General features: G+C 47.6%; 1 protein-coding gene across 1 annotated transcript in view; it reads left to right on the top strand.

Moving 5' to 3' along the window:
• SLC35D1 (solute carrier family 35 member D1) overlaps positions 1–18,505 on the top strand; it is a 104,498-nt gene that overhangs the window by 49,736 nt on the left and 36,257 nt on the right. Inside the window, exons 7-8 of the mRNA XM_086953839.1 lie at positions 9,574–9,676; positions 11,257–11,349. Coding sequence (XP_086809965.1) covers positions 9,574–9,676; positions 11,257–11,349 — 196 coding nt within the window. The remainder of the gene's footprint in view (positions 1–9,573; positions 9,677–11,256; positions 11,350–18,505) is intronic.

Genomic DNA, 18,505 nt, shown 5'->3' with positions numbered 1-18,505 from the left:
TGTAGAAAAGCTCCCGTCCCCATTCCAGTGTTTGCCTTTATTACATTAAATATCTATTTTTATGTATGTTTATGACCAACTTGTTTGGTGATCCTCAATTCTTCCTAGCAAAGTCCACAGGACACATCTCTCAGGGTAAGTTTCATCTCCTGGCTTTTCCATCTCCAGTCATGGTGCCCTTTTCCTGCCACTACAAAGGCACCCCAATATTGAATTTCACCTTGACACGAACTGTGCCTTGAAGTATTCACTTACCATCCTTGGCAGATTTACTGCGCCAGTGCAACCAATGGTGCCCTAGGAGAAATCTTGTCACCTACCAAGCAAGTGCTCGGCCTACAGCCTATCTTAACTTCGTGCTTCTTCTGCCCTCCTTGCATCTCGCGTCATACCTGCTGGAGAAACTGAATAAAGTCTACAACTCCTCCACATTAGTCCACCTATGCTTTAGCAACATCGACTAAGTTCTCTTCATCTTTCCTGTCCTCACCTCTCACTACCTGGTGCACTTTACTCGAATTAAAAGGCAGTCGAACGGTAACTCAACAAGAGAGCTTTTTAGAGAGAAGCAAAGGGGATTGCTTTTTATTATCAGCTTTGTTCCCTGTCATGCAAAGAATATGGATGCATGATCATGCTTTGTTTTAATAAATAGTGCTAGATCAATTCTACTCCTTCACTCACTCCACCGGTTGAAATTTCATGTTGTAAAGAAGTATTGTTAGGAAATGCTTCTTCATAACCCTCGCATGTGCCTATTCAGCGGAGACCCCAGTCTCCATACTTACCGGCCCCCGCATTCTGCTGTTGCCAAAGGTGGGAAATAATGTCAGCCAACAAAACCTGGTATCATTAGTGGTCGTTGTTGGCCGCAGTTTATTAATAACCAAAGACATATTAATAACACAAACTGGTTTCAAGCAATCTTCCATTTTGCGAACATTACTCATCAATCATAATTATCAATCATAATTGGCATATTACACATTATGACACCCTCTTGTGATAGCGGGTGTCAGTCTCTTTGTGCCCTCCTTAGTTCGAAAATGAGGCTTGTACCCAAACCAGTTTGTTGCCAGTCTATTGGTGTTCCAGTGGTTGGTTGACCACGCCCTTTGCGTGTTGCGGAGGGGAGCTTTCCAGTCGGGAGTTAGGTCCCCAGCTCACTACCAAATTGCGCCCTGCCGTCCGGCCGGGTCTGGGCCGCGAGTGCCGTCTCCTCCTGTTACTCCCCTCCTTTATGCCGCCACGTCACCCTGCCGTGCGGCATTCAAAAGTGAGTGGCCATCTTACACACCGCCCGCCGGTGTGTTTTCTTAGCCAACCAGTGTAGGATTTCCGCTAACACCCTTTCCCTTATCCAGCACTGCGACTTTTGCTGTTCCTTAGGTGTGGGTGGGTGGGCTTCAGTCGTTGTTGCTGTCGCGCCGTTCTCCCAGCTCCTCGAATGCGATGTGCTTCTGCTGGGAGGGCGGCGTCGCTTAAATCCTCCTGAGCCCTCCATGCAGGTCTCAGGTGAGTCCCCCTGATTGGGGGGTTCAAACAAAGCCAGGTTGACCATTGGGCGCCCTTTGGGGGCGCTCAGGTCAACAGGTCACTTCCGGTCGGGTGGCTGGTGCGCACCCCGCTTCCGCTGGTTCCTGTGCGCATCGAAGCGCCCAGAACCAGTTTACCCCCGCTGGTGGCACCACGAGGGTTATGGCGCCGGCCTTCGAGCCTCCCCCACCCTTCGGGCGGGTGCGGCGGCCTCTGCAATAACCCTCGCATGTGCCTATTCAGCGGAGACCCCAGTCTCCATACTTACCGGCCCCCGCATTCTGCTGTTGCCAAAGGTGGGAAATAATGTCAGCCAACAAAACCTGGTATCATTAGTGGTCGTTGTTGGCCGCAGTTTATTAATAACCAAAGACATATTAATAACACAAACTGGTTTCAAGCAATCTTCCATTTTGCGAACATTACTCATCAATCATAATTATCAATCATAATTGGCATATTACACATTATGACACCCTCTTGTGATAGCGGGTGTCAGTCTCTTTGTGCCCTCCTTAGTTCGAAAATGGGGCTTGTACCCAAACCAGTTTGTTGCCAGTCTATTGGTGCTCCAGTGGTTGGTTGACCACGCCCTTTGCGTGTTGCGGAGGGGAGCTTTCCAGTCGGGAGTTAGGTCCCCAGCTCGCTACCAAATTGCGCCCTGCCGTCCGGCCGGGTCTGGGCCGCGAGTGCCGTCTCCTCCTGTTACTCCCCTCCTTTATGCCGCCACGTCACCCTGCCGTGAGGCATTCAAAAGTGGGTGGCCATCCTCTTACACACCGCCCGCCGGTGTGTTTTCTTAGCCAACCAGTGTAGGATTTCCGCCACGCCGCAGGGAGGCCCACGTCTCACTGCGGCTCCCCCCCCTGCACCTGGTTCGTGGCTCCCACCTTTCATCATATCTTTTCCTTTTTTTTTTTTTTTTTTTTTATATGCAACCTGCGAGTGACATTGCACCCCACAAGTTATCCCAAAACACCTTCATCCCCTTCTCGGATAGGTGTACCCCGTCTTGCCCATAGAGCTCCGGGCGGCCCGGGTGGATGAGGCCGTGCCGAATTGATTCCAGGCCATTGGCGAGGCAAAACTTGTGCATTGCCACATTTAGTTTCCTTCTTGCGTTGTCGACGGCCTTGTTGGAATCGGCCCCTCTCCAATGTTTCCTGCTGATCATTTCGGACCAGACTACCGTCGTGGGTCCCAGCCACGCTGCCGTCTTGGTGAGATCCCTTTGGATGGCTTGCCCGACTGCTTTTCGCCCTAGCCGGGTCAGGTCGTTGCCCCCAAGGTGGATGATCAGGACGTCGGGCAACCAGGCCGAATCTGCCATGAGGCCGTCCAGCGTCGGCAGTAGCTGCTCCCATCTCATACCTGGCTGCCCTATCCACCGGATGTACGTCGCTTTGGGCCTGTTTATGCTGCGGCCCCCCTGCCGCCACCAAGACTCCATCCGGGACACGAATGAGTGCCCCACCACCCAGACCAGCTGCGGGCGTCCCCCTGTCGAGAGAAAGCATTCTGTTAGGTGGCTTATCTGCGCACCGTGTGCATTTAGGAGAGGGAGGGGGGGGTGCTGTCACCCTGCCGTGCGGCATCCCAAGGCGAATCCCTCTCGTTCCCTTCCCCCCCCGTGGCTTTCTCTCTCTTTGCTCTTCTTTTTTTTTTTTTTTTTTTTTTTTTTTTTTTTTTAATGAGGTGAGGGCGTATGTACGACTTGTACGCCCTGGAGCGCCATCTGCCCACTGCCTGGATCCTGTCCTCTGGCATGCCATGCTGCGCTGCCGAGGTCGCTGCGCCGATCCTGAAGGAGTGAGAGGCAAACGATGCCGCGCAATACCCGGCTTTACCCAAGCCTTGGCGCATTATGGCTGTAAACTGGAACTTACTCAGGTTCCTCCCGTCCTTATGTATGAAGAGAGGGCCCTCACCAGCTGGTCGAGCCCCCATGTACTTAAATAACCAGCATACCGCACAGAGCCCCGACTCTGGGATGCAATGGAGACGTATCGTCGTCCCCCTCCTTGCCCTGTCCGTTTTGGACTGTCTCAACGTTAATTCGACTGCCCTCTCCATTGGTTTAATGTCTCTTGCCTGCAGGCATTGCTGCGCTGGGCCCGATTTGCTGGGGGCTATCAGCTCGCTGATACGGAATGCTCCGAAGAAAGCAGTCGTGAAAGCCGCCCTAAACAGCAGCAGCTCATATTTATCCGATATTAAGCCCGTGAGGGCTCCAAGGAGCTGGCCCAGTTTGGCAAAATTGATGGGACGCCTGTCGTCCTTCTTTCTACCTTCAACCCTCCTCCAGCCTTTTAAGGCCGTCTTTAGATAGGCCGAGGTAGTGGGGTCCTCGCCTGTGTAAAGCCTGGCAAAATGGGCGATGGCGGACAAATGCGCCTGGGCCCACGATCTCGTTTTTCTCGACTCGAATGCCCATTGCACGAATTTCTCGACTGCTGTGCGAGTTTTTGCCCTGTCTTCCAGCGATCTTAGGCCCCCCACTCTCATTACCGTGCCCGCGTATGTCTTGTACCTTCTGTTGGCCTCTGCGGTAAGTGCTTGCCCTATTAGCCATGATAAGTCTACTCCCCCAGGTCCCAAAGGGACGATGGAAAGGGGGTCATCTCCTTGTCCGCCCCGGGCACCAGTTCTCTGAAACGTTTCATTTGGGCCTGTGAGAGCGCGTCTGCTGCTGATTTCTCTGCTCCTGGCACGTGGCGTGCTTTCAGCTCCAGGTTCCCTTCCAGCTGTAATTTAATTAAGTCGCATTAGCCTCAGCTGCGCCTCTGTTAATGGCCTGTACTACTCCCATGTTATCTGACCAAAGCGTGAGTTTCAGGTTTTTTATTTTCTCGCTCCATATGGTCAGAGCCACAATGATCGGGAACAGCTCGAGAAACGTGATGTTCCTGGTGAGCCCCTGCGCATGCCATTCGTCCGGCCACTGGCTGGCGCACCAACTGTTTCCCAGGACCGCGCCGAAGCCAAGGCTTCCGGCCGCGTCTGTGTAAAGAGCTATCTGTTCGGCCGTTACCCAACCTGCCCTCCAAATCAGCACCCCGTTGAAATCTTGCAGGAACTCGTCCCACACCTGCAGGTCCTGTTTCACGCCTGCGCTCAGCCTGATGTGGTGGTGCTTGTGGGTGACGCCGGCCGTTAGCCCCGTTAGGCGTCTTGAGAATACCCTGGCGGGCGGGATAACCCGAGCCGCGAAGTTAAGTCTCCCTATCACTTGTTGGATTTCCCTCAGGGTGGCCTTGCTCCGACCCCGTAGCTTCAATACTTCCTCGCGAAATTCTTTCACCTTGTCGGGAGGCAGCCTGGCCGTTCCCGCTATAGAGTCCAATTCTATGCCCAGGAACGTGAGACTTGTGGTCGGGCCTGTAGTTTTCTCTTTTGCGAGGGGGACCCCTAGGGACCTAGCTAGCTCCTCGAAGGCTGCCAATAAGCTTGCGCACACTGAGGACCCTGCCGGGCCTGTGAACAGGAAGTCGTCTAGGTAGTGCAGTTTTCCACCTTCCTGGTGCCGGTCATGCAGCGCCCATTCTAAGAAAGTGGCGAACTGCTCAAAGTATGCGCCTGAAATTGCGCATCCCATGGGCATGGCTTTGTCAATAAACACGTCCTCGCCCCATTGGAAACCCAATAAATGGAAGCTGGAGGGGTGGACCGGCAATAGTCGAAACGCAGATTCAATATCGGCCTTCGCCATGAGGGCCCCTCTGCCTGTCGCCTTAACCAGCTCGATAGCGTCGTCGACTGACGCATAACTCACTGAGCAAGCTTCGGGGTCGATACTGTCGTTCACGGAGGAACCTTCTGGAAACGATAGGTGGTGTATCAGCCTGAATTGACCTTGTTCCTTCTTGGGGACCACGCCTAGCGGGGAGATGACTATGCCCTCATGCAATTCTTTTGGGAGGGGGCCCTCAACTCTACCCAGTTTCAACTCTTTCTCGATCTTGGCACTCACCACTTCGGGGTGTTGGCTTGCCGACTTCAGGTTACTCGCTCCCGCCGAGGGGAGCGGGCCCTGGAATGGAATAACAAAGCCTTGCTCGAAGCCCTCTACCAGTGATCTGGCCTCCGCTTTGTTCGGGTATTTGTTTGTTAATCTGCGCAGCTGTTGCGTAACAATGGGGGATCTGGCCAGCTGGCGCCTACAAATGTCCACCAGTCCCCCCCCTTTCCCCTGCGTTGGGGCTAACGCTTCTTGCTCGTTTCTCTCTTCTCTCTTTTCGCTTCTTGCTTGGAACCTTTGCACGCAACGGTGGCGTGCTTGCCCCCGCAGCTAGCGCATGCGTGTTGAAACTTACAAGACGAGCCCCATGAGCAGTCCCCCGCCTCGTATCTCTAACAGATCGCCTTGGTTGCGGTTGGGGAGTACGATCTCCCGTTCGACCGCCTTTGATAAGAACCGCTCTTCCCCTTTTGGTAGGAGCTCCGAAAGGGCTGGTCGCTTTTTCCCGCCCAGGCCCTAACATCTTTGGCTGTGAGCATCTTGTGGATGAAACCCGAGACATCCTCCTCATTCCACTCCATTTCGGGGTGCCTCTGCATTTTTAATCTAAACCCTTTGTCGTATTCTAACCAGGCATCCCCCGGGAACTGCCTCTGTGCTAGGTGGATATTGGCCTCGTAAAGCCACAAGTCAGCCGCGCAATGGGGGAACCTTTCCACTATAATGCACGCCATGATTCTAAAGGCATCTAACCAATTGTCGAAACTGCGCTCCTTTCTGGCCCCACGCCTTTCTCTCCTGTCCTCTTCCTTCCTGTCGCACGTGGTTAGATCAAGTCCCTCTAGCTGTATTTCGAGCAGCGAAAATATGTCAATGAATTCTTTGCGCCATATCCTCTCTTTCACCGCTAGGGGGATGAGACATGCCAAGCCGGTGGCTTTCGTAGTCAGGGACGCCGGACCAGGGGATGGCCTGATGTAATGATCGTTGACTACCCCACTCGGAGGCGGGCTCTCCGAAACGGGGCCGTAACCCCAACCGGGTAGTGGGGAGATTTGTTCCCCCTGGGTGGACAAGCTTACCTGTTCTTGCACTCTTGTCTGACGGGCCCACCCCGGGTCGACCATATGCCACGTGGGACCTGCCGCTTCCTCCGCGCGCTGCTCCCTAGGCCCTGGTACCCCCTGCCCTGTGCCATTAAGTAGCCCCGGCGCCAGCGATTTTAGACATTCCCTTACGATGTTGCTAATATGCTCACCCTTTTTTCTTTTGGTGGTCTCGCTCTGGTCGCCGCCCTCTGGTCTCGGCGGGAGGGGTTTCTGCCGCACTTTCCTCGGAGGGTTCCTCTTCGATGTTCTCTTCATCGGCGTGTTTTTCAACTTCTTGGGTGCGGAAGGCCCTGGCTCTTCGTCCGCCTGTTCTACCGGTCTGTTCTCTTTCCCTTTGCCCAGGTGGGGGTGAAGCCAGTCGTCGCCGTGGATGGCCGATAACTCTCGGATCTTCAACCGCACCTCTGCCAACTCGTCCGGCTGGCCTTCCGACATGTCGTGAGTCCCTGCGCACTGGTGTGTGGCTTCTTGGTTTCCCGCGTCTGCGTCAGGCCGTCAAATGGAGGCACAGCTAGCTGCGTGTGCTTATCCCGGGCTGTGAGCTTGCTGCGGTTTTTACCTGCTGCTGCTTCGGGGGAGCTGGCACGGCGCTCCGCGCTCCGTAAGGCGTCCTCGGTGATGACGACCTTGATCTTCAACTGGAGCCTTGCCGTCTTCCTCTTCGTCCTTCGCCGCGTCGCCTCTCTTCCTCTTCAGTCGTTGTTGCTGTCGCGCCGTTCTCCCAGCTCCTCGAATGCGATGTGCTTCTGCTGGGAGGGCGGCGTCGCTTAAATCCTCCTGAGCCCTCCATGCAGGTCTCAGGTGAGTCCCCCTGATTGGGGGGTTCAAACAAAGCCAGGTTGACCATTGGGCGCCCTTTGGGGGCGCTCAGGTCAACAGGTCACTTCCGGTCGGGTGGCTGGTGCGCACCCCGCTTCCGCTGGTTCCTGTGCGCATCGAAGCGCCCAGAACCAGTTTACCCCCGCTGGTGGCACCACGAGGGTTATGGCGCCGACCTTCGAGCCTCCCCCACCCTTCGGGCGGGTGCGGCGGCCTCTGCAACAAACGACCACAACCTAATGTCAGCAGACGCAATCCATCTTAAGAAGATGAATGGTCTATTTGACACAGAGCAGAATGTGCTATTTTATTTACTCCAACTATGGTGTTTTGGTCGTCTTGTCTTGTGTAAAGGATGGGATTGTGTGCTGTCTCCTAAACGTACCCAGCATAGGTGAAATGCAGTTTTATGCCACTCCCCACCCCTCCATTACAATTCCTTCGAAACATTTCTTTATATTTTTGCACAGGTAAATATCTGCATTCCTTTGGGTGAGGTTTTTTAATTGTTCCAGGTTCCTATAGCCTGTGTCAAGAGTTGTGATGAGCAATGAATCCTCTGTGCTGCTGACCTTGGTTTGAGCCTGTTCCAGGGGGTTTCTCTGGTATTAACATTTGCTCTCTTGGAATGAAGTCCTGTTGATTGATTCCTCCCAGTTGGCATCGAGAGTATACGGCCTTTGCTTGTGTTTGACTTCTGTAGTGAAATGAAAAAGTGATGCCGTAGTAAGTATCCAGCGCGCAACAATAACAAGCAGCCGAATTTTGGAATTCCTGCACACAAATTTGATTAGAATAATATCTGTGGACTACTACTCCTGACTCCACCATAAATGGGCGTTTCTCATGGCTCATCTTTGCCAGAATCTGAACTTGCTTTTAGAGCTATTACTAATACATAGGCTTTCCATACACACACTGCTTAATTTGAACTGGTGTTTACTGGTGGGGCCCACCGACGCTAATTTTGGGGGTACAGGTGCTGATTTTTCCAGTATTAGACTTTGACCCAGATCTGGAAGAAGAAAAGCGAGAAAGAAGGGGAAGAGAAGAAGGAAGGTGACAAATGGCGAAAGTAAGCATGAAAAAGAAAATGCAACAAGCGAAAAAGAGACGGGGGTGTCTAGGGTTGGATGAAAGACATGGGGAAAGAGAGGGGGAGATCGGATCATTACTAAACAGTGTGCTACTCCTGACATTCCATAGTGCCGTTGGCGAGGCTTCTGGGGAAAAAATTAGGCCCTGGTACTTAATTTTCAATGAAATACCAATTCTACCCTTTGTTCTTTGTTCAAAAATCGAAACAAAACTGGAAGCGAAGTGATTATTTCCGTTGCTAATCTACTGGCCTCGTGCCTTCTTTCGGTTGTTCGCAGCTCGTGCAGCCACTGTCTAGGAATGCCACCATGTTATATTAATAAAGCGCAGGCACGGCGGCGCACGTGTCTTTCTGGGCGCTGCCCGAAGCCTGCAATCTATTACCGGAGCACAGCTGCAGAAGGGCACGTTGCCAGCCACACAGGAAGTGCGCCTGAGGAGAGGCCCAGCTCGAGCTGATTTTCCATCCCTTGCCCCCTTTCACGTCTCTTGGCCACCCCCACCCATACTATGGGTATATTTGGAGTCGTCTGGAATGGCAAATTATCTCAAACCTCCTAAGTTAAGTGGAACATAAAATGCGTTGTGAAACTGACCTGTGAACGAGACCACACACAATAAACCCTCTTGTAAGATGTAAAGACTTTATTGTTGATTACCCAAATCCTGTGTACATTATTCTGCCTTGAACTGTTATCTAGAGACGTGGGCCATTCCGTCAATATTGGCCAGTAGATCTCAAAACCACAGCCGACATCCAAAAAACATGCACTCTAGAATGCCTGCTGATGGAGATGCAGAATTGGGTTGAGAGTTGTTTTTTCTCTACTCTGGATGGCCCTGTATGAATTCTGCGATGATTGTCACTGACCAGAAACCTGCAAGTACTTTACAAATGCCCTTTAGTTGAAATAACTATGACCCCTTAGCACGTACAATCTGATTTATATATTTTCCTGCTATGTTTGATATGATTTCAGATAAAACTTATGTGTTTATCACAAATGCTATTTGATAAAGTTTTTTTAATCCCTTTTATAATTTCGTTTTCAGTACTGACTTGGCATTTGACCTCGAGGGGTATGTTTTTATCCTGGTCAATGATGTCTTGACTGCAGCAAATGGTGCATATGTGAAACAGAAGCTTGATTCTAAGGTAGGCGATTCTCTTTAAACCTTTGCTTTTATTGAGTCTGGAGCAGTTGTTGCGTCTTACTGAGCAATTTTTGGTCGTCCTATTTTACTCTGTCATTTTCATTATTCATGTTTGCTTTTGACCATGTGTGTTGGAGTTTGGGAGCACTGTTTAAACCTACAAAATGCTCTGGGCTTTAGGTATGTAGCAGATGTGATTTTGGGAGAAGGCTAGCTTAATCCACAGCACTTAGCCCTGTGGAAATTCTGGCAATAAAATATTTTAAATTATGCCAAGGAATTAAACTATGTTAATCAGGAACTCCAAGTTGTTGTTTTCAAGTTATGGATGTGGAACACGTTGTACTCTGTGTATGAATGCAGGACAGAATTTTAACAGGACAAACGCCTGTATTCCCCTGCATTCGCTGGTGTACACCTTTAGAAGATGCCTCCCCTCCATCTGAGAAGCGCCCACGACTGGCATTCTTGGCAGGATTTACGCTTTCCATTCAGGGTATTTGGAAACCAATCAGGAGGAGTTAATACTCTTCCATTGGCTTGAATTGAGGTGTGACTTTTCTGAGGGCGGGAGTAGAGGCGTCTTGATAATTTTTATGACGATAGCAACTGAGTAGGAGCCCTTCATTAATGTGTGGAGGATGCAGGAATAATATACCTGCAGTCCAAATCAGCCACAAAATCCTCTACATCAGGAATAATGCAAGTCTCTGAATGGCAGTGAATGCAGGGACGGTAGCCTGCAAAGTAAGTAAAGTAGACTGCCATCCCTGCTTCCCAGAGCCGGAAAGAGTTTTCTAACTTTTAAAAAGGGGCTTTGTACATTGTGAAAAGGTGTCTTGTTGTCGCAAAGCCGGTGAGTTAGGGAAACCACTTTAGTGCTTGAGGCCTCTGGTGCTTTATCTATTTAGGAGTGTTCTGCTTAATAAAATAATCAACCGTCAAAGCTATTATAGCAATACGGGGCGTATTGAGTAATGAAAGAAAGACCCAGTAGTCGGCCAGCCTCGAAGTGTCAGTCAAACCTGATAACACTATTGATGGAGGTCTCTACTTCAGGTTCTTCTTTAAAGCGTATATAATGTTTTTTTCTTTCTTGGACTCTACTTTCGTTCCCCCTCCCCAACAAACCGGTTGGATTTTGAGTTAGTTGGTTAGTTGACTTGAGGATGTTTAGCTGTTTGTTTGCTTCCTTCTTCTTTACCACATTATGTCCTGTGTAGATAAGTAGTCTGTGGTACTATTGGTCCTGCACCTTCTGTCAACACTGGAATACACTGTATTTTATTCGTGGGCTAGAGACACTGTAATCGAGAACGATAACTCAATATGGTTTTATATACCTTTTTTCCTTTAATAATACACGCGTTTTAAGCTTACAACGATTTTAATGATGTACGTTTTATATTGTGAGTTTTAATTAACTGTACAATAAAGTAAACCTAAACCTATATAAAATCTATTGTTCAACTTCTTGGAATGTATCATTGCTGTTTGTGCATTTGGTAGTTTAAGGTTACTTCGTAAGTGAAACAAGTGTTCCTTATTGAGATGGCGATAATCAAACTTTTTTTATTGTAGGAACTGGGGAAATATGGTCTACTGTATTACAATGCACTTTTTATGATTCTTCCGACGATGTTCATAACCTATTACACTGGAGATGTGGAAAAGGTAGGAGGGTACACGATGTAGAGGCTGTGAACTGTCTTTGATTCACTTTTTTCATTCTGTTTCATGTCAAACAATGCATATTTGTATTCATGAAAGAAGGACTACATATGTGTGTTGTGCTTACCAGCGTTCTTCAAAAACGCAGATTGGTACGTTTTCACCCAAATTGTTCTCTGTTGCGCTCCATGTTTTAAACTTTGGCTGCTGTGAGCAATCTCTGCAAAGTGGGTTGTTGTCTAATTTTCAATAATCAATGACGTCAACCCTTAAACCTTGCATGCACCCCTAGCATAGCGTGAAACAATTGAAACAAATGTTTGCTTCTAAAAACTCATCTGATAGGATTGTTTAAACTCAATGACTAAGTTGGTGGAAGATGTGTTGATACATCTTTTCCCATGGATCATTAGCTTGAGACGGGCGCATGTTCTGCTTTTACAAACCATAAGGCGAAATAAACGTTTACATCTGTAAACCTGGATCAGCTGAGTCCCAAAGCTCCAGAAATTGTATCATTTGCAGCATGTGCAAGGAATTCTTGTGCATACTTGCTAAATGCTCATGACTTGGTAGCCTTTATGTTAATTTGAATCAAATGTCTGTTGAAGAGGACAAGCTTGAAAATGTATGTATCTCATTCAGTGAGTTCTTGTGCCCATACTTGTTGGCGGCAAAACAACATTTCCTGGTCAGTTAAGTGCTTTTTTTTATCAATAGATTTCTTTTACGACATGAATTCTGATCTCAAACCCCAACAGCTAGGTTGGTAGTAGGGGCAGTTGCCTTTAAATTCTTTTTAATTATTAGTGATTCTGAATACCTTTCACTTGAATGTACTCCTTTGTGGGTGATATCCTCCTAGCCAGATGTGGGGGAACTCCTTACCAAACCCTATTTTAAAGCTAGACATTAGAACCCTTCCCCTTTCAACACCCACATAATTAAACCTGTCTGCATCTTGCACGTCTTCAAGTTGTGCGCATGCAACTTAAATTGCTCCTCTTTGCAAAGGCTTCGACAGGCTATATTTCTCCAGTTATTTTGTAAGCTCTTTATTATTTTGTGCCTGCATCTGTTGTGAGCTCATCTTACTGCAAGTCCACTTATTCACAAGCTTTATTGAGCCAGAGAAAGACATTGGAATTCTGAGAACCTGCTGTGTAAACCTGCCTTTCACATGGTCCCAAAGCTCCCCGGCTGGGTTATGTTGACTGGAAAAGGATTTTGTTTTTTTTACGCTCTGCGTCCAGTAGAAGTGGAGTAAAATGTGCCCTTTGTGCTGTTAATCTGTGCCTGCAGTGTATTCACTGAGAGGATAGGAATATCTTGCTCAGTCTTTAAGCAAACCTCTGTACACCCGAGCAGGCCTTTTACCACATAGAGGAGTACTGAAAGTGTGAACCTGTATTGTGACCATTTCAGTCTGTACACGTTTGGGACTTGCTTTTGAACAGTAGGTTACTGGAGTACTGTTTCCCATTTATATCGTCATGGAACATGGATGTCCAAATGTGGTTTCTGATAAAAGGGTTGCTTTGTTCAATAAAAGTCCTCGCAGCCTTTTGATATTTGTGCACGAATTGTACAAAATTCTGTGTCCGTGTACTCTAAAACCAGGTCAAAAACACAGAGCGAAATGTTTGAAGTATTTTGCAGGAAATTCACTTATCTATGTAAGAGATTAACCGTCTTCAATTTTTTTCTTTCAAATTATGTATTTTTCTTTGCTCTTGCAGCATAGCTTTTTAATGTTTATAATATAACTTTGAGAGGTGGGAATACTGCCTTTTTCGCTGCATCTGTCGGAATTCACTTAGCCCCATATTTTATCACTTGTAAATATTGTGGGGCTTGGCAGTGTGGCATGCTAGACACATTACACACTGTGAATCTATGCCCTGGAAGCTGTACTGATCGTTTTTGCTCCTTTTAGTTTTCAGACCTTTGCAATAGTAGTCTGGCTGCCACCCTGTACTGGCATTGGATACTTGTGGAGTATAATAATTGGCTGCTCATAGTTGAGAATACAGCTCTTACATTACGACATGTTTAGTACCCCAGGCCATTGAGCTGCATTTAAGAATTCTACACATTCATTTCTTTGGCTTTAATCTCATTGAAGTGAAGGGGGCTAGTGGATTAACCAGATCTCCGTGCAATTCTATTGAAATGTACAGTGAAGCCAACTCAATAGCTTTCTGGGGACTGATTCCCAGAAGGCAGAAGCGGTGCTATAATCACTTGAAGGCCAACAAGAGGCTCCAAGACGTCCTCTTCCGCTAATGGTAAAAGCATTGTATGGTTCTAGGAGATTTAGCAAGGTGAGCTCGTGTGTTGGTGTTGAGAAAGTAATTGATTGAAGCCTACGCACATCTTGATGAAGGGAGGAGCCCCAGTGTTATACTGCTGAAGATGTGGATGTTTTATTAGGTCTGGGTTTTGACAGTGCAAACAGACAAGTATTGCTCACAATGTGCAAGAAACGTTAGTCCACCCTTTCAGGCATTGTTTTCTCCACCAATCTCTTTTCAGCCTTTTGGCCTGAAACTTGATCAGTCATGTCTTTATTTATTTATTTATCCATTTATAGAGCACATGATTACAACACCGGTGTGTCCCCGTGCTAAAAGCAGACGGTCCGAAAGGAAGCGAAGGACAATTCTTACTTAGCAGCCCCTGGTCCCTTCCATTGACTCTAGTGTGCTGTTGAGAATAACCATGTCTTCAAATGCTTGCGAAATCTAGTTTCACATAGATCTGTTCTTGGTTCTGTGTTCCACGTTTTAGCTGAGCGATATCTGAAGGAGCTTGCACCCATTCTTGCGTTATATATTCTCCGCACTGTCACCAATGCTCTACCTTTGGATATTCAGTTCTGGCTTGGTATGTATTGTGTTATCAGGGGTTGTAGATACCTTGGGCCTTTTTTTGACAGGATTCGGTGACAGTAGCTCATTGCGTTGAGCAAGATTCTCTTCTCCACCGTCAACCAGTGCAGTTCCGCCAGTGCTTTCTTTGTGGAGGTTCTTCTAGGGAGGCTTAGCACCAGCCGGGCTGCCACGTTTTGCACCGACTGAAGTTCAGTCAGCCCTTTTTTAGAAGCAGAAGCATCCAGATATAGGACATTGTGATAGTCCATTTGGGAGGTTACAAAGGCATGTACTATGGTTTTCCTAGCATTAGACGGCCGTAGATCGAGGAGCTTTCTCAAGATTTTCATGGTCCCGAAGCATTTCCCCCACTACTTTCTGAATTTGGCTGTCAAATGCCTGTTTAGAGTAAAACCACACTCCGAGGTTCTTCACTTCTGTTTTCAGGGTAGGTAGTTGGGCCAACGTCGCCACCAAGCTGATGACCAAATACTTGGGAGCCTTGCCCACAATTATCACCTCTATTTCGTTCCCATTGAGCTTCAGGCAATGGTTGGACATCTATGCTGCTACCTCCTCCAGACACTTGGAGAATTGGATTGCTGTCTGTTCACTGTTTTGAGAAAGAATCACAATCAGCTGAGTGTTGTCAGCATATGACACAATGGTCACATTATGATCTCCCACTCGCTCAGCCACCGGTCCCACGTATAGATTAAATAATGTGGGACTCTGAATTGATCCCTGTGGGACACCCTGAGGCAGGGGATACTCTTAGATAGGTGTGTCTGTTGTGAGACTTGAAAGCTTCACGAGGAGAGAAAGGATGTCATCCAGCGCAGTGCGTTGCCCCTGACACCAAATGCCTCTAGCCTGTGAAGGAGCAGACCGTGGGAGACTGTATCAAAAGCCGTGCTGAGATACAGCAGGATCATTGCAGCTGAGAGGCCCTTCATCAGCATATTGTCTTGGCTCAGCCCAGTCGAGTATTCATGTTTAACCTAATGCTATTGACTGTTTGAGTGAATCAACTCAAGTATTTCCATTTTCCTGCATGACAGGCTACCTTAAAACTGTAGCTCTCTTTAAGTGAAATGGGAGCAAAAACATAACTGTATAAAAATCAAGGAAGCCTCCAATATTGTCTGCTTTTCGTTTATCTAAATTTAATGTGCTTACACTAGAGGTGGGAGAGCCAACAAATTAACATGGGGAGCCAAGCCAATGTTCTGTCTTTGATCTTAGAGCCCATGCACAATCCGAGCCCTCAACGTATTTGCTATGTAAATCATACAACAAACATCAAGTAAAATATGGTAGAGTTCCTTCAAACAAGTGCATTTCTTTAACATGTGGAATCTTTAACATTAGTAAGGCACTGTATAGTACTGCTCTGAGAAGTACTTGTTAAAAGTGATAGTTTCGTACAAGTCTGACCTCTCATTTTAAAGTGTTTCGTATGCGATAATGAAAAAAAAGTTTTTATGAAATAAAGTATTTGCATAAGATCAAACCATTTAATTGGGCTGGCTGTGCGTTCTCCAGGGTTCCTGGCCTCACTTTGTACAAATCAGCCAGAAAACATGTCTCTATATGTATTTGCTTATATTAAGACTTTTATTTTTACTTCTTAGTTAATTTTCTGCAGATTTTTAATCTAGCACGAACTCGACTCGACGGCTGACCTTTACACGAGCGCAAGTTGCATTACACACAGTCACATGCATTGTTTATAGGTACAGGGAAGTTAAGTGATGCACCCAGAATCACAGGAGCCAACACCAAGACTCGAACCTGGTTCTCCCGTGCCACAGTCGGGAGCTCTGACAGTAATGCTCCCTCCTGGGTAGAGGGAGGGAGGGAGGCAGGCAGAAGCCAAATGAAAACCGGAATGGTTATGAGCTCGAGGACCAACAGTGTCAGCGTGGTCCCTCAGCCCTGCAGAGAAAGTCCAGTGTGGTGAAACCTCTCTTGGACTCCCTGACATCGCCTGCAGCCTCTGCATACAGGGCCCCTCTACCGCAAATGCTCCTGGTAAGAAAACCTAGTTGCCCCTGGGCTGTGGAGAAGAGGACCTAAGGTATCCCTACGTTCCTGAGCATTATGAGACCCTGAACCTGGTTCAGCCGGACAGGCCCCACAGTCCAAGCCTGCAGCCTCGTTTTCCACTCGCCTTAACTCCTGGAAAAGGGTCCCGTAAGTTGCAGTACTGTACTGGAATGCTGCATTGACTTTTCCTCCCATAGGATAACATTGCAGCCTCCAGAAATTGTACTTTCGACTTTTTGAACTAAAAAGAATTCATATTTAAAAACATACTTACCTGAACAATTTTCTTTTGATGCATAAACAAATGTAAAGATACTTACTATTGTTATACATTGGTACGGATCGCCTTCTTGAGCTGTGTCTTATTTATTGACAATTGTGTGTATTTTCAGATGTCGTCCACTCATAAGGGAACCCCTGGACTCTTTATATGATATATCAAAATGAGATCTATTGTGTAAAGAAGCAGCTTCCTACAGTGTGCTTGTATTTACACACCTGGCTTTTATATTGTATATGTGTTTAGATTTTAAGTGAGTTGATGTCCAGCCCAGGATGTGAACTTCGGAAATGAGTGAGCAATCCTGCTGTTTCCACGTAGTTGAAGAGACCTTTGCTCGCTGAGGTCACTGTAATTTTGTGACGCTCAAAATACAGCACTCAAAGTAAGTGAATTTCTTGGAATAAGCAAGATGTTTTGTCCTCGAATAATTATATATATTAAGTTCCTAAGACCTGGGACAGAAGGTACATCTATTAATTGGATTAGTCTTAGACAAGCAAACACCAGGATTTGTATCCGTGCAATAAGCCTGTACGTGTTTACTTGTCTTGCCAGTTTAAAAAAAAAATAGTGCTAGCCCCAAGTTCAGTCATTTAGCTATGGAATACTGTTTCAAACCAATAGGAATGCTCTCTGTTGCACAGACTGTGCGCCCTGAGGGCTCCACAGAGACCCACCCTTTGAAGTCTGCATTGTTAAGGAAGCAATCGTTGCCACATGGTGACATTTAGTACACATGTGCCACGTTGACAAATGACCCAGACTTTAAAGGGCTTATTGCACTGATCTGTAGTCTTTCCTGTACATGTGCCCCTCCACCATGAACAGGGCACCTTATATTTTTAGGTCTCGACCTGCAATGCTTGTTTGTCGAGATTATAGTAAGGCTCTCAAAAGTCTACCCAAACTGCTGCGGATCGGGTACAGTTCATGTGAGCCAGGCGCGTGCCCATCGCACACCCACAGCCTCTGCATCAGACTTCAAAGGAAGCCGCTGCCCCGCCCCCGAATGCCGAGAGCTTGTTTTTTTATTAGCTAGCACTCCGTGTTTTCCTAAGCCATCTGAAACCAAGACATGAAGTACAGTGGACTTTACCACAATATCCAGAAAAGCAAGGGATGTTTCTTTTATCAAGTGAAGATAGCTTTTACTCTGTAACAGAGGCTGCTACTTCCGTTCTCCCCAAAAATCATGACGGACAATTGTCGTTTAGTACACATCCACAGCACTGCTCATCCCACTTCCCTGGTTTATACTGGTTATTGTTTGGTGTCCATAACACAAGCAAGCCCGTGTTCCCACTCCTCAGGCCGCAGCTGATGCTGCCTCCTCCTGCGTGTTGGGCTTTTTTTTCCCATCCAGTCCAGCCCTTGTGGCACTGCTGATCCCCCCCCCCCCGCCCCCATCCTTTGTTTACATTTATTTTGTGGCTGTAACACAAGCGATCGACCTCTGAGAAAAGCTGCTTGAACGCATGTTTTTATTATTCCTGTTTTTTTGGCTGGCTGGTAGAAAGGCAACTGATGCGGTCAGTTCAGTATGCTTCTGCTCCCTCAAAACATACCCTGCTACTGCCAACCACGCCCCCTCCATCTCTCATGCTCGCCACAGCCTTGAATAAACCTGTTTTGGTGTTTAGGATTCATGTTCCCATCAAGGGCGGAGTCTGAGCGCGCGTTTCTGTCCTTTTATTGAACAAAAACGGCTGTAGTCCTTTTTCTTCTCTTTCGCATGTATCTGCACTCTGCTGATTGCCAGTACCAGCGGGTGGTTAACACAATGTTCAAAGTATAGATAAGGGGAATCGGTGGGCATCTCAAAGCTCTACTGATCACCATACATGCGTTTGTCTACTAGGCTGACTCATGTTTATAGCATTAGTTCAATAAAAAATTGTATCTGAATAAAAATCCCATCTGAAGCTTTAGTAAGATTCCTCATCTACGTGTCTCT

The sequence above is a fragment of the Lissotriton vulgaris genome, chromosome 1_1 (assembly GCF_964263255.1).
Source record: "Lissotriton vulgaris chromosome 1_1, aLisVul1.2, whole genome shotgun sequence".
Lineage (NCBI taxonomy): Eukaryota > Metazoa > Chordata > Amphibia > Caudata > Salamandridae > Lissotriton > Lissotriton vulgaris.
This window is presented reverse-complemented; position numbering and strand designations above follow the sequence as displayed.